Source organism: Thermobia domestica, chromosome 12 (genome assembly GCF_964235325.1).
Source record: "Thermobia domestica chromosome 12, izTheDome1.hap1.1, whole genome shotgun sequence".
Lineage (NCBI taxonomy): Eukaryota > Metazoa > Arthropoda > Insecta > Zygentoma > Lepismatidae > Thermobia > Thermobia domestica.
The window spans coordinates 227,055,315-227,070,651 of NC_137465.1; the positions used below are offsets into that span (position 1 = coordinate 227,055,315).

Below are 15,337 nucleotides of genomic sequence, written 5' to 3' on the forward strand. Positions count from 1 at the left end.
ATGTCATTTCTAGAAAGCTATACATTAAATGCTATGATGGTATAATAAACACTTCTGACCACTTGACTCTCAGTGAGTTAGTGTCTGATGAAGACAACGTTACGTTGTTGAAACTGTTACACTGGAATTTAGTTTTTAATAAACAAGTGTATATACTCTGGTCAGAATTGTTTATTATTTCTTTACTGAGTTCCAGAGTCGTGATGGATAGAGTTGTTATGATGGTCTACAACAATTCACACTCTTTGTGAGTCTCCTATCCTTTACTTGTGTGAGTAAGGAGACATGCACGCTGGGAAGGAGATTCATGGTCATAGCAGAACGATACGCTGAACAGATTCAGCTAGTTTATTCATTAAAATTTCTTCTTTCAGATACATTACTATTTTATTTTTTAATGTAAAGTTTTGCTTTCGAAGTGCATTTCAGCTGTGCTTAATAATAGGTTAATCTCTTCTTCAGTGTTCTCATCCATAGAAAACTTCTACCTTAAGTAGACGAGGTATTCACTTCTAATTACATATTTGCATATTTTAAGTCGTTGAGCAATACTTCGTACTTTTCCATATATACTTTTTCAATCCAATTTCCTTGGTCTCCAAGTACGCCTCTTTACCATATTTTAAAGTTACGTTTCAGAAGAGAATACTGTAATCAGTTAAACGAATATGAGTGAGGTGTTTCTCGTTTGTAGTTATTCCTTTGTTCTCTCAGTTCAGAAACCGAATCACACACTTAAGTGCATTTATAAAGCGCTTGGCTGAAATAGCATTATTAAGTCGTACTAGCTTCTTAATACCGTCATTATACAGCCGAACAGTTCGATGTTTCACACTGGCTTGTTTAGTGATTTTGTTAAGTGTCTTGGTAGTTTGCGACTTCTTCATCTGATTATTTCCTTTTACGTAGTCGATATGAATGAAATATACAAGGATAATTCAGTAAAAAATTGAATTTGATCTCGTATCAATTGTCATATTGCCTGAATATATGGACAGTTATGGCACTATTTAATTTTTATTATTTCTCATGTTTAGGAGAGTAGGTAGTACACATCCTTCATATCTTTTTATCTTGGCATCAGTTTCGAATTAGGGACAAAAGATTTCCAGTATTTACTGGACACCGAGAGAAAATTAGGAAGTTATTAGAGTGTTAGAAGTAATGGCATTGGCTGACTATGCATCACTCATTACCGTACTCCAGCAGGTCAACCAACTCCTCATGGACTTTAAAGTCAAGGAGTTTTAGTTCAAATTCACGTTAATTATTCAGCAGGTTAGAATATGTTTATTGCTGAATTAAGAAGACTTTCTTTCCAACTTTAGACTACGAAAGAGCCTCTGAAAAGTAAGGCTGCGTTCAGAAGTAAATAAATATTTGGTGTATATATATATGTTAGACATAACTAAATTTATCTTGTAAATTTATGTTAATGTGTCCTTCAACTTTCTTTCTGTGTCTTATAGGGCAATATAAAATCCAGTTTGTTCCTAGTCTTGTTGGTCCATTCCTGGAGATGACCTTAATTCCAGAGACTGAACTGAGGAAAGCAACTATACCAATATTTTTTGATATGATGCAATGTGAATTTTATTCTTCCAAAAGAGGCGAAGACTACATAGATACGAAGAGAGATGCAAGCCAAATCAAAGCGAATTTCAATGAGGTAAGTTGGATCTAAATATATATACACGAGGGCTTTCTGTGTTCCTCTATGGAGTTCCTTTATTTTATCTTGTTAAAAATAACAGAAAGGTTTATATGATGTGGCCGAGAAGTCCCGTACCATAGGCAAAATCACCGTATGTGTTCCACACCGTTGAGTTGGGCAAATTGTTGAGCACACGTGAGACATAATCTGGGCTAGTAACTTTGCATATGTTTTTGATTGTTTTGAATTTCTCCAGCAGTCGTTCCACGGCCTGCCTAATTATGATCAAATGTCCCTATGTATTTAGTCTTCATTATTCCTTTGTTCTGCGACCACGCCATTTACTATAACAAAGCTACAATGTTTTTTTTCTGGTAGGGAAATTTTATGGCACTCTGTTTATTACCGTATATATATATATGTATACGACAAGATTATTATAATTGTGTCTCGCATTATGCTAGGGTGACCAGACGCACTGATTTATGCAGTACAGTACTGTTTTCTAAAGAGCTGTCGTGCGTGTTGCGAAGACGCCTAGAAAATTGAGAAAAGTCCTTCTTTTTTTAAAATGTCCTGAGTTAACTTATTTGCAATATTTTAATGTTTCATTCTTTATTCACAACATTTTGAATCACATGCACTCTTCCTGAATGATGAACCGCTGTGTTGTATAACACTCTTCAAAAGATTAGGGATGGAGAAATCAACAAACCATGTTTTACAATACATTGTTTTCACTGAGAAGGACATCTTAAGATGTCGGTAAGGTAGGAAAAGTTTCTTTTTCCAACTTATGACAGTGATGCTAACCAAGTTAGTTGAGGTTCCCTCGTGCCGGTCTAAATTTTCTCTCATTCCTTAAAATAACCCCACTCTCTGAAAATCGATAAAAAAAAAAATCTTTAGCCCTTCACGAAGTTTCACTGTACGTTCATAAAAATAAACCACTGTTTGTCATTTACCAAAACAATTGGAGTAATGTTGAATTCCTTCAATATATTTGTTTTCAGTACTTTTCTTTGTAACGAAAATGAATGATTAACTTAAGGTTAACATTAAATGAAATAACGACATACTTGTTGCCGATGCAGTAGGCTATCATATACTATTATATTTGTGTTCTACTTTTTGTTTGTCAGAATCTGGTCACCCTACATTATGCACATAAGAACACCTGTCACATTCCTTCAATGTAACAGGAATGTCGCTTCCCATTTTTATCATCTTTCTGTACAGATAACCACTAGCTCCATCTATTGAAGCAACATATCATCAGAAAGCTGGATATCTGTTCAACAAAACGAGACCACAATTATAAGAACTGATTAACGGAGTGTCATGTTATAACAAGAAAAGTGAGTGTACCTGGTGTCACCTCGTCACCAAAACACGATAACGCAAAGAGCCAATATTAGATTTTACTTCAATCTAGGTAAAACATTTACACAAACATTAGAAATGATGAAACAAGTGTATTGTGATGAGTGCTTATCTTGTACACTGTGTTCGAGTGGTATCCGCGATTCCGCGACGGTCATGAGTCCTGGGAAGACGATCCAGAGCCAGGCAAAAATCGCGATGAGGTAGTGGAACAAGTGCATGAAATGATCACCCGCGATGCGAATTCGACTGAGAGATGAATGGCGAAGGAATTAAATACGACAAGAGACATGATTCACAAAATTTTGACAAAGAATTTAAAGAAACAGCAAGTCTGTGCTTGATTTGTTCCGCATACCTTAACTGACGACCAAAAATTTGCTCGCGTTGAACATTGCAAGGACCTGATAAAACAGCCAGACGGATCAGAACATTCCTGGAAACGATTGTAACTGATGATGAGACTTGGTGCTTTAAGTAGGACCCACAAACAAATCTCCAAAGTGCTACAGGTTCTCCATAAACGAAAAAATTGCGTTTTCAAAAGTCATGTGAGAAGACAGTGTTGATTTGTTTTTACGATTTCAGAGGTATTCTTCGGAAATTCGTTCCACAGGGTCAAACTGTTAACGGTGGCTATTATGTGGGTGTTATGGAGCGTTTGTGGAAGCGAATTATTCGCGTAAGGCTCGAGTATCAAGCCCCAGGTAGTTTAATCTTATTGCACAACAATGCATCATGTCACAGAACCGTCACAGTTCGTGACTTTTTTGTTAAAAAACAAATCTGTGTGCTCCCACATCCACCATATTCGCCTGATTTATCGCCGTGTGACTGTTTCCTATCCCCAGAATTAAAATTGGCCATGAAAAGAACATTTTATGACAATGTGACACATATCCAGTTTGCCGTGACGAGTGTCAGTGAGGCGATTCCGAAAAAGGACATTGAGAATCCTATGCTAGCATTGGTTGAACGTGCCTAGCAGTGTATTGATGCGGAAGGGATGTATTTTGAATAAAAGGAACTACAGTTGGCAAAATATTTAATTCGTTTTGTTTAATTTAAAGAGTTCCATTATTTTTCCGACATACTGTACATATATATCTTCAAAACATTTTAAAATAATCTTGTAAATATTTTTCATGTGCATACATTGGTCAGATTTTTTTTTTTTTTTTCTAATCATGCATGTGCTCTGTATTAAAGATCCTTGTAACATTGATTCATTACGCCTATTTTTAATCTTTCACAATGGTTTCTTTACTTTTTAGTTCGAGAATCAAATGATAGCCCAGCTAGATATACTAGTAGAAGGTGGAAGAGGTGATGAGCATTATAAAGAATTATTTCATTCCATAATGCTAAGTCACTGTGAAAACCATGCCACAATGAGAGATCAGGTAAGTACATAGTGTATATGTAATTATTTATTGTAAAACATGAATAATCATAATATTTAACTAGCTCATGATAGATATCTAATATAAATAAAATAAAGAGTTTGTTTGTGTGTGTGTCTGTCTGTGTGCAGCCTGGGGACCAGACGAGTGGACCGAGAGTTAGCAAATTTTGGTCACGGGTACCTTGGTCCAGGCTCCAGATCAAGACGAAGCTTTTTTTTTTTTTTTTTCAAATTTCGAACCAGGGGTTTCAGGAGGCGTTTACCTGGACATATAAAAGTGGTAGAAAATGACCGATATTAGTGTCGAATTCATAGTTTTCGCGGTCACTGAAATGAATAGTGATACTCCCACAGGCGTTGACTTCCAAATACAGCCCCGATGCGAAGAATGGGTATATTCAGGTAGTATTAAAATAATGTGGGACTGTCCTTTTCAAAAAATTAAAAAAATATATATATAGGGGCCGCGGTGTCTCAGTGGTAGAGCGTTCACCTCTGGTGCTTGGGGTCCCGGGTTCAAACCCTGCCCCCCAAGTGAACTTTGTGGTGGACAAACTGTGTGCGTTGGTTTTCTCAGGGTTCTCCCGTTTCCTCCCACTTTCTTAATTCCACCATTTCATTCATCTCTCTTATCACCGTCTCCTTTAGCCTAACCGGCATAACCACGGGACGTATTCATTTCATTTTCAAAAAATAAAATGTGTTAAAGGGATATGGATGTAGTTTATTATTATTATTATTATTATTATTATTATTATTATTATTATTATTATTATTATTATTATTATTATTTGCTTTCACATATACAGTGATGAATCAGACGGTTGTTTGGATGTAAATTCTGATTTTAAAAAAAAAGTATCTAAATGTACACTCCAGTATACAAGTAGTGATATTGTGATAATAACGCTACTCTCATGAACTTGATTTACATGTTAGGAAGCTTTAAACCTAAGTATTATGTAGTTAGAAATAATTGAGTTTCATCTACAACATTGAATGATTTCAAACTAATAAAGTATAACAATAATGTGTAACATTATAATCTTAATGTAAAGTATAACAGTAGTTTACTATATCTGTACATTTAATTCTAACCTGCCGGAGCAAAATTCACTTCGCGTCTTATATTAAGAACAGCTTAAACATTTGTTTAAAATTGTTTGCTGAGCCGTTCGTGGTAACAGTTATGAGAAAGTTGGTTCTATATGGACTGCAGTAGGATTAATATGTTTGAAAATTTTTTAATCTGGGACATTTTTATCTTTAAAATGTACGGAATAACAAGGACTAAAATACATTAATTAACTTGCTTGTATTAGTTGTATTAGATGGTATATCAGCGGTTTGCAGTACTTCCACTTAAAAGAGTCCCACCCTTTCCATTTCAAACCGCTCTCTGCCTTATGTCTTTGTCATTCGTAACTTCCATCACATCATTCCTCAACAGCTAGCTCAAGCAAAACTTCTTCAACCTTATCAGTTAACAATTCACTCGTGAGAAAAAAAGCTGCAACTGTAATTCCTCTGTTACGAAGTTCCGTATTCAATTCATCATCATTTCACAATCAGATCGAGAGTATCGCTCGCAGCTACAAGGTTCTTCCTCCAGTGGGTTACGTCACTTGTTTTTTGTCTGCAGTCAGTCCATATTTTGATTTGTTGTAGATCCTTGTAAACTCCATCTCTTGATCTGCCTAGCGGTCTTCTTGCACATCAAAACCTAGAATCTTCAAACGCTTTCCAATTTGCTTCCCTTCGGACAAACATGATTCGACCACCTAAGACGTTTGGTAGGTCTGTTATATTCGGGCTTTTGTATAGCTCATAAAACTTGATTGTACAGGATCCGCCGATCACCGTTAGTCGTATCTCGTATTAATACAATATTACTAAATTCAAAACAGTACTTAACACAGCAATTAGGTGATCAAATATTAGTGGAATTTCAACATACTATGAGATAATAAGATAGTTTCTCAGTATTAGTCTTTGAAATGTGGGTGTGGAGAAGAATGGAAAGAATTAGTTGGGTCGGTCGGAAAACGAATGAGTGGGTGTTAGAAATGGTGGGTGAGAAAAGAACACTTTTAGATATTATTAGGAAGAGAAACTGGTTGGGACATTGCCTAAGAAGAGATTGTATCATGAGGGACGTCCTAGAGGGTATGGTGGCGGGAAAGAGAGGGAGGGGGCGAAGGAGACTACAATTAATGGATGATATAGAGACAGAAAGATCATACGCGAAGACGAAGAGGTTAGCGGAGGACCGTGGAGCATGGAAGCTTCTCAGCTGCGGCAAGGGACCTGTCAATAAAGGCAAAATACCTATGATGATGATGATCAGTATTAGTAACAGTTGTCATATGCGAAATCTACCAAGAAAAGATTTATCAAAGGAAATCGATAGCAGAGCAGACATGAACGTTTAACGATGTGTATATTTCTCTAGTTCTTTACTTTGCGAATATTTGAAATCGGTCCTGTGTAGCTAATAAGTAATGTTGCCTGTGAAGAACGAAATCTTAATTGTAAACGAGAAAAAGTTTTTATCAATTTTTGGTGATTAATGTTTGTTTATTTGCAGGGTGTAAAATTTGTAAAAACGGTTACACGGCTAATGGAAAGACTTCTGGAATACAGGTCAATTATTACTGATGAGAATAAGGAAAATAGGATGAGTTGTACCGTTAATCTTCTGGTAAGTAAAAAATAAGTTCTTACATGAAACCCAAAACCAATGAAAACAAAATGAGTTCTTTTATATATATGAGACGTATCGTATATATATAAATCTACTTCGCCCCAGGCGCCGATATCTCTAGCTACGGCTCTGTATATATATATATATATATATCCCCTCCCCCTCCCTTTTGTTGTGCCGACAAAGTAAAATTATAAAAGACATCCTAGGGTCTAACCTCATCTATGTTGAAAATTTGATCGAGATCGGTAGGATTGCTCAAGAGGTATAATGTAACAAACATAGTCATTTAATTTTTATATATATAGATTTCCAAAGCATGCATTAGAATTTTTCTTGTCATTATTTTAATGTAATTATGTGTTATTACTAAATATATACATATAGTAATATATAGAACATTCTACATTGAAGAAATCGTCGTGAAGAGGTTTTATCCTGACGATATTTCTTCCCAGGCGACACTACGTCTCGCTTAATTTAGACCAGGCGAGATTCTGTGTCGCGAGATCATTACGAGGTTTTGGGTATGGCGATATTTTGGGGCGCGAGATTTTGGCCCGCGAGGTTTCGGCCCGGCGAGATTTTGGGCCGCGAAGTTTTGGGAGGCGAGGTTTTGTACCCAAACCGTTTTATTTATTTATTTATTGAATAAATTCCCAGATACAGCATAACTTTGCCATTTTACACAAGAAAATGTTAACAAAAGAAAAAAAAAAGAAAACAAGACAACAATAACTACAACATAGAACAGTATCGAAAAAAGAGTGTAAAAGTAATATTATTCCGTCAAAACTCGTTTAATTGCTCTTTCAAACACCGGGTAGCTCGAAAAAAATGTCCACATTAGTTGTTACTTGATTATAACAGTTTTAAAATATTACTAGTGTTACTTTTATGTATGACTAATTTTATTTCCAAATATTTTATAGATCTTTTGTTTTACAGGACTTTTACAGTGAAATTAACAGAAAAGAAATGTACATACGATACGTGAATAAATTATGTGATTTACATCTGGAGTGTGATAACTACACAGAAGCTGCTAATACGTTGAAGCTACATAGTAAACTTTTGAATTGGTCGGACGCAATGCTACCTCCTCTTCTGAAGAGTCAGAAGTATCCTCACTGCCAGACTCACCGGGAGTTGAAGGAGGCTTTGTATTACGATATTATTAACTACTTCGATAAAGGAAAGGTAAGTTATCTATGGGGTCATGCCGCATTACGTAATACGGTATTTCATGCCACTGCCAACACATTTTTCGAATGCCGATTCCATATGGATGTGAAATGCTCACTTATTTCACATAAAAAGAAAGAAAAGAGAATACAACCTGGATAACAAATTTTAAAAGTGTACCCCTTCCCAATTAAAGAAAAAATGTTTCACAATAGTTTTCATTCCAACTGTTCGATTTTAATGCAATATGTCGTATATTTTCTTTGAAGCATCACAATCATTCATTCTGTATGGTGCGAAAATCAGTTAAAAAAAAAAAAAAAGTAGTGGTTTCTTCAGACACAGAATCCACACCTTCCATCCCCCGCCCCACTGATCATTTTGTTAAGTTCCACGACGATTTACGTAAAATTTATTCAGTTTTGGTAAAATACTATGTATATAGGGTGGCCCAAAAGTAGGTGTACAGTCACATACTGATCAACTCATTGCATTTTATACCATTTCGTATTGTTATCTATCAGATAGACTTAGTTTCTTTATTATTTGTTCTTAATGTCTTTTTACTTACATCTTAAGCTCGAAAGAGCCGAAGCAAATAAACCTATAAGCTAGAATGTTATACTTAATCAATGCAGAGGTGTACACCTACTTTTGGGCCACCCTGTATTTGCGTTAACTCTTTTCTGTAATCTCCCGTGCTTGGGATGAAAACCAGTCAAAATTAAGCTGTGATTTTAGCCTCCTAAAGTTGTATGGATTCTTTCCCCTCGAAGTAGAAATATGATCCATGATTATATTTCGTAAAAATATTGTATTTTCATGGAATTTTGTGTATACTTTTTTGAGGCTTTTTCTTAACATAATCCTCACCCTTGCAGTTGAACGCAATCAAATATAAGGGGCCACGGTGGCTCAGTGGTAGAGCGTCTGGTGCATGGGGTCCCGGGTTCAAACCCTGCTCCTGCCAAGTGAACTTTGTGGTGGACAAACACCGTGTGCGTGGGTTTTCTCGGGGTTCTCCTGTTTCCTCCCACTTCTTTCATTCCACCATTTCATTCATTTCTCACTATCACCGTCTCCTTTAGCCTAACCGGCATAACCGTGGGACGTAAAACTCAGATTTCATTTCATTTTTTTGCAATCAAATATAAGGATTCACTTAGTCCTCTTCTCACTCCCGCGAAAATTTAAATAAATATTTTATGAAATATTTCGTGAAAAGAATACAATCTTGTCGAATATGTTTTCATATTTTTTCCTGAGAATTTACTATAATCTCAATCGCTTGCATTTGAAATGGACAAATAATGAGAAAATGCGTTCTCCCCAGTTTTATATAAGATTTTGATGAATATTTATTAAACACAAAAAGATTTTTGTAGAACATTGTGTGTGTTTTGTCAGAGTTTCGGATAGAAATTAGTAAGAGCGAGTATCGCTCGCTTCAACAATGCATGGCATCACTAATATGTATATATACTGTACAGTGTGTCCCAGGAGGAAAGAACAATACTTCGGAAAATGGTAGTATGGGTGATTCTAAGTAGAAAAGTTCATATGAACATGAGTCCTGATCTCGACGGTTTGAGAGCTACAGGTTGTGAACCATTTTTGGCTTTATATTGGATATTGCTCACCCTGTAGTTATTCTACAGAGGTAAGACATAGCGGGTTTGAAAGCTGATGATAATGGACTTTCCAACGATATGCAATATGTGGCAGTGGCAACTTTGAAAAGAAGTTATTGAGGGATATTTGGGAATCAGTGTTGCCATCCAATTTCTTTAGATAACCTTAACTTTCCCAAATTTCCCTCAATAGCTTCCCTTCCAAAGATACCACTGCCACATGTTGCATACCATTCAAAAAGCCATTCCATTACCTTTCAAATTCGCTATGTCTCACTTTTGTAGAGTAAATACAGGGTGAGCAATACGCAACATAAAGTCAGTTCACAACTTGTAGCTCTCAAACCGTTGAGATTAGGACCTATGTTTATATGAACTTTTTTTTTTTTTTTTTTTTTTTTTTGCTTAAAAACACTCATACTACTACTTCCCAAAATATTGCGCCTTCCTCCTGGGACACCCTGTATATGGTGTATCAAAAGTTCGGGGCTGTAGGCCAACTCTGTTATGAGTCAATAAACGAAAAATTGAAAAAGAGGGAAGTTATTAGAGTTGGTAGTTTTCAACCTAAAGTAATGGAATTTTTCCAGTCGCCCAGCCGTTTCAGCTCGACACTGGTAAGGCACCCAATGTTAAATGAAAAAGCAATGTTGCCAGTTCAGCAGGCTGTTCCATTGGGTCCTCATCGTACAAATAATACAGGATTGTTGGAAAACTGATTCGAAGTATTCTAGGTTCCCTCACACAACAATGTACACGTACCCATGTCATTTTTATGTGCCTCGGTTCGAACAGTGTGCTGAATTATGTACGTTGCTTTTTCATTTAGTATATGGTACATTACCAGTGTGGAGCCCATACGGTTTGCGTGAGTGGAAAAATTCCACCATTTTAGATTGAGAACCATCTGTTTCTAGCAACTTTCCTCTGTTTCCATTTTTCGTATCTTTATTCATAACGGATTTGGCCTGTGGCTCTGAACTGTTGGACACCGGCTGTATATATATATATATATATATATATATATATATATATATATCGAATGTTCTAAAAATGGCGCCCATGGACCGCAGAGCACTGTTCTACAAGTCAAAACAAAACAAAAAATATATGTAGTTGTATACCTTCCGGGCCCTCCTCTGGAGACGTGAATTACACTATGTGGCAACGTTGCAAATAAAGAACCATAGAGTAGATATATCAATCCATCAAATGCTTACACCGATTCTTTCCAGATGGCAGTTAAAGTCGATATACATTGACAGTAGCATCACTTACTAGTTTAGCAATTGATGTGACTGCTTAAGAGGCCTCATCACAGCGAAATTAAAATACCGCTAATTTTACAGTAAGTATGTGAGATCTTCAAATAGATAAAAGACAATCGCAATATGGAACAAGAGCGCCCTAGACAATATTATTTTACATGAGATATCATTATCAGGACTCACTTACCTGCTTTCGATTTCCAACCTGTTTGAAATTCGACATTTATTTTCGCGTTTCTAAATGGCTGCAAACGGAAAGCCACTAGATGACTCGGGATAACTGTACTTCATGCAAAATAATATTGTCTAGGGCGCTCTTGTTCCATTTTTCAATTATCTTGTATCTATATGAAGATATCACATAATTACTGTATAATTAGCGGTATTTTAATTTCGCTGTGATGAGGCCTCTTGATGGATTCGTAGAGCAATGCTAATGCTTCCAAGTTAATATGCGACGTTACCACATAGCGAAATTTTGATTCTCCATAGCGGCTGAAGGAGGTCCTGGAGAGTATAACATCATGCAACGTTTTGGCTTTATTTTGATCTCTAGAATAGTGCTCTGTGGGCCGTGGGCGCCATTTCTAGAAGACCCCGGAGAGGAGAGACAGAAAGAGGATAAAATTCATTTAATGAAATCGCCTTTTTGGGTTCAATTGATATTCCTCTGCCTCAACATTTCTTTCAATAGTTCGAGATTGCATGATGCAAATACCTTCTGTATTATATATATATGTATGTATAAATAAATACAATTATGTATTTCCAGATGTGGGAATGTGCCTTGTCTGTCTGTAAAGAGTTAGTGAAGCAGTATGAAGAAGAAATTTATGATTACTTCCAGCTGAGTGAGTTACTGAAACGAATGTCTCAGTTTTATGACAATATAATGAAACAGATCCGCCCAGAACCAGAGTATTTCAGAGTCGCCTTCTATGGTCGTGGCTTTCCGGCGTTTTTGCAGAATAAAGTAAGTTACTTTTTTTTTAAGTGAATCCTGTTATTTTTCATGTTTGTTTTACATTTTTTAATAACCATGTCGAAAAGCGTCATGTTACTTTTAACTGTTAATGTGTTGATAAATTTAAATAAAAAAATATTAAATATATTTCTTCTTTGTCTCGTCCGATTGTTATTATAGAGAAGTATTATTGTTGTACAAGGTATGAAAACATTACATTTCCTGGTAAATTACAATAGTAGTAAACAGTCTGTGTTAGAGAAAAAGATATTGATTTCTGACATATTTGAAAGAATACTCTCTAGTATACATTCAGAAGGCAGCAGATCTGTTGACAGTGCTTTAGTGTTAGATTGCTCACCGATTCTTGAATTGGTGCGAAGGTTCTTGGATCGATTTCTTGCCATATGAGTGTAGTGAACAATATCGTGTCCGTGGGTTTTCTTGGGGTTTTCCCGTTCCCTCCGTTTTCATTTCACCAATTGTTTCATGATCCTTTCAATACGGGAGACCTGAGCTCAGTCCCCAATGAGAGTACATGTAGTTTGGACTGTACATTATACTCTTTGAAAAGGAACGTGACATTTCAAATAAATAACAAATTAATTATTCGAAATGCTTGAGAAACTCCAAAAATGTTGTACCTTCACCAGAAATTCAAACCAGCACCGTGCTTACACAGAGGTACCAACTGTTTGTCTGCAAGGAAGAAAAACAGGGTAGTAAAATTGATTGAAAACATATTCTAATTTGATAACTTGATATGGGCCCATACAGTCATGTTTCAAAGAAATATTTCTCTTTCTGTCAAAAGTTTCGTATTGTCGCTAGGTCCATACATTTGCATAGAATTGTTTCTAGCCAGGTAGAAAATAATTACGTAATGAGTATTGAATTGGTATTTTTGAACCATCTCTAATGTTTGTTAAATATTGAAAGTAGTTACTTTATTCAATGAATTGACATTTTTGAACCAAGAGTTCTAAAAGCAAATCTCCGTTAATATTGAAATTCGTTACTTTATTTGTCAAATATTGAAGGTTGAAAATATTTTATGTATGTTCATTATAAGTCTGCGTGTTGGAATAATTACAACGTTTTTTTTTTCTTTAATAAAAGGATAGGTGTTCATTGTATTGAAACTTTATTACCCCTAGCTGCTGTTTCCGTAATTAAGAGTGACTAAACGTAGCCAGTTTGTTTTGTGCACTTGTTTGCTGAGACATGAATTAGCTAATTCAGAATTATGGATCTTTTATGTATTTTTTTTATTTGCTTCTTTTTTAGGTTTTTGTGTATAGAGGCAAAGAATATGAGAGATTAAGTGACTTCAGCAGTCGAACATTAAATCAGATGCCAAATGCAGAGTTGATGAACAAATTGACACCTCCTGGCGAAGAAGTATTAGAATCACCTCATCAGTGTATCCTTTTTGTACAAGCTGATTACTAACTCATAGTTACATTTCGATTGGTGTACTATACGTAATAATACACTAAAGATATATATATTTGAACGCTGAAGTTCGATCCCAGCTCGCGCCATGTGGACTTTGTGGTGGACAAACACTGTGCTCGTCGGTTTTCTCGGGGTTCTCCCGTTTCCTCCCACTTTCTTCATTCCACCATTTCATTCATTTCTCATCATCACCGTCTCCTTTAGCCTAACCGGCAAAACCGTGGGACGTAAAACTTAAAGATTTCATTTCATTTTCATTTTTGAACGCTGAAGATATACAAGAATAATTTATAATTGTAAGAACAATTTTATATTTTATCATGTATTGCATATAGATGGTGTATTAATAGGGTGGCAACAAACCTGGAAAATCGGAAAAAAGTCAGAATATTCGAGAAGACCGCGAAAAGTCCAGGAATTTTGTTAAGATTCAGGGAATTTCAAGGATTGAGGTTAAAACATAGAAAATGAAATTTCGGGGAGAATTTCAGATGGTTTGTCTTTCTTTCTTTAACTTCCAACTTCAAACTTCGAAACTTACGTTCTGTAGTTGTGCGCATTCTTTTGCTTTCGAATTTCAAATGATATCTAATTTATAAATGTAAGTGCTGTAATAAAAATTTGAAGAATAATATTTATTTTTTCGATCGGATTTTCAACGTAAAATGGCCTGCTTTTAAAAAATCATAATACTTTTTGTTTTTCTTGCTATTCACGGACAGTCAAGGAGTAATTCTTTATGTGATCAGTTGCTACAATGAATACATTTTTTGGTCATATTTTAGTATGATAGTTCCAGTTCGTGGGCAATTTTGGTTAAAATTAATACACATTATGGGATGGAGGGAGGATCTCATTGCCTTACCGTGTTTTCTGAAGCTTTTCTGAGGAGCCTGCACTTGTATATATCTTCCGTTCGGGCTTTTTCGGTTGCATACATTTCACCATCAGCATACCGTTTTTACTAACTTAGAAGGCAGGAAAGTAGAACTTAAAACTAAAATATTAATAAATAGTTATTTCCTTAACCAATTACCTAGATTTGCAAATCAACAAGGTTGATCCTATAATGGACGAAAAGAAACGGCCATTTGGGAAACCAATCAATGACCAAATATTAAGATACTACAGAGTGAACGATGTGCAGAGATTCAGGTTTTCACGACCTTTCCATAAGGAGCCTCGTGATGCTGAGAATGAATTCGCAAGTCTTTGGCTTGAAAGAACAGTGCTTGTGACTTCGTATCCCCTTCCGGGTATTTTACGGTGGTTTCCAGTGACATCCTCAGACACGTATGAAGTGAGTCCACTGCAGAACGCAATAGAAACGATGGAAGCTACGAATAAGTCCTTAAGAGAGCTTATTATTGCCCATAAGAACGATCCTGGTCTTCAGCTGAATCCACTTAGTATGAAATTGAATGGCATTGTAGATGCAGCTGTTATGGGTGGTGTAGTTAACTACGAAAAGGTAAGTGGACATAATAGACAATCAAATCTGCGTCCGTAGACATTATCTGTTGCTTTGAAAACTCAGGGAATTATCTCTACTTTCACAAAAACTGAGAAATATATTGCTTGAAATCGTTATAATTTTGTGTTAACTGTCATTGGGAACTGGCCCTGAAGATAACTTTAACAGTCTTTAATATATGATAAACATATTAGAAGGAGTAATAAAGCAA

At 35.8% G+C, this 15,337-nt stretch overlaps 1 protein-coding gene across 9 annotated transcripts in view; it reads left to right on the forward strand.

Annotated features, from left to right (window-relative positions):
* The window catches only part of LOC145667074 (dedicator of cytokinesis protein 1-like), a 172,607-nt gene that overhangs the window by 102,400 nt on the left and 54,870 nt on the right, over positions 1–15,337 (forward strand). For all 9 annotated transcript variants that reach the window (XM_081734781.1, XM_081734782.1, XM_081734783.1 and 6 more), the window contains 7 exons: positions 1,470–1,669; positions 4,312–4,440; positions 7,030–7,143; positions 8,095–8,346; positions 12,003–12,203; positions 13,482–13,617; positions 14,693–15,123. In XM_081734781.1, the coding sequence (XP_081590907.1) occupies positions 1,470–1,669; positions 4,312–4,440; positions 7,030–7,143; positions 8,095–8,346; positions 12,003–12,203; positions 13,482–13,617; positions 14,693–15,123 (1,463 nt within the window). The remainder of the gene's footprint in view (positions 1–1,469; positions 1,670–4,311; positions 4,441–7,029; positions 7,144–8,094; positions 8,347–12,002; positions 12,204–13,481; positions 13,618–14,692; positions 15,124–15,337) is intronic.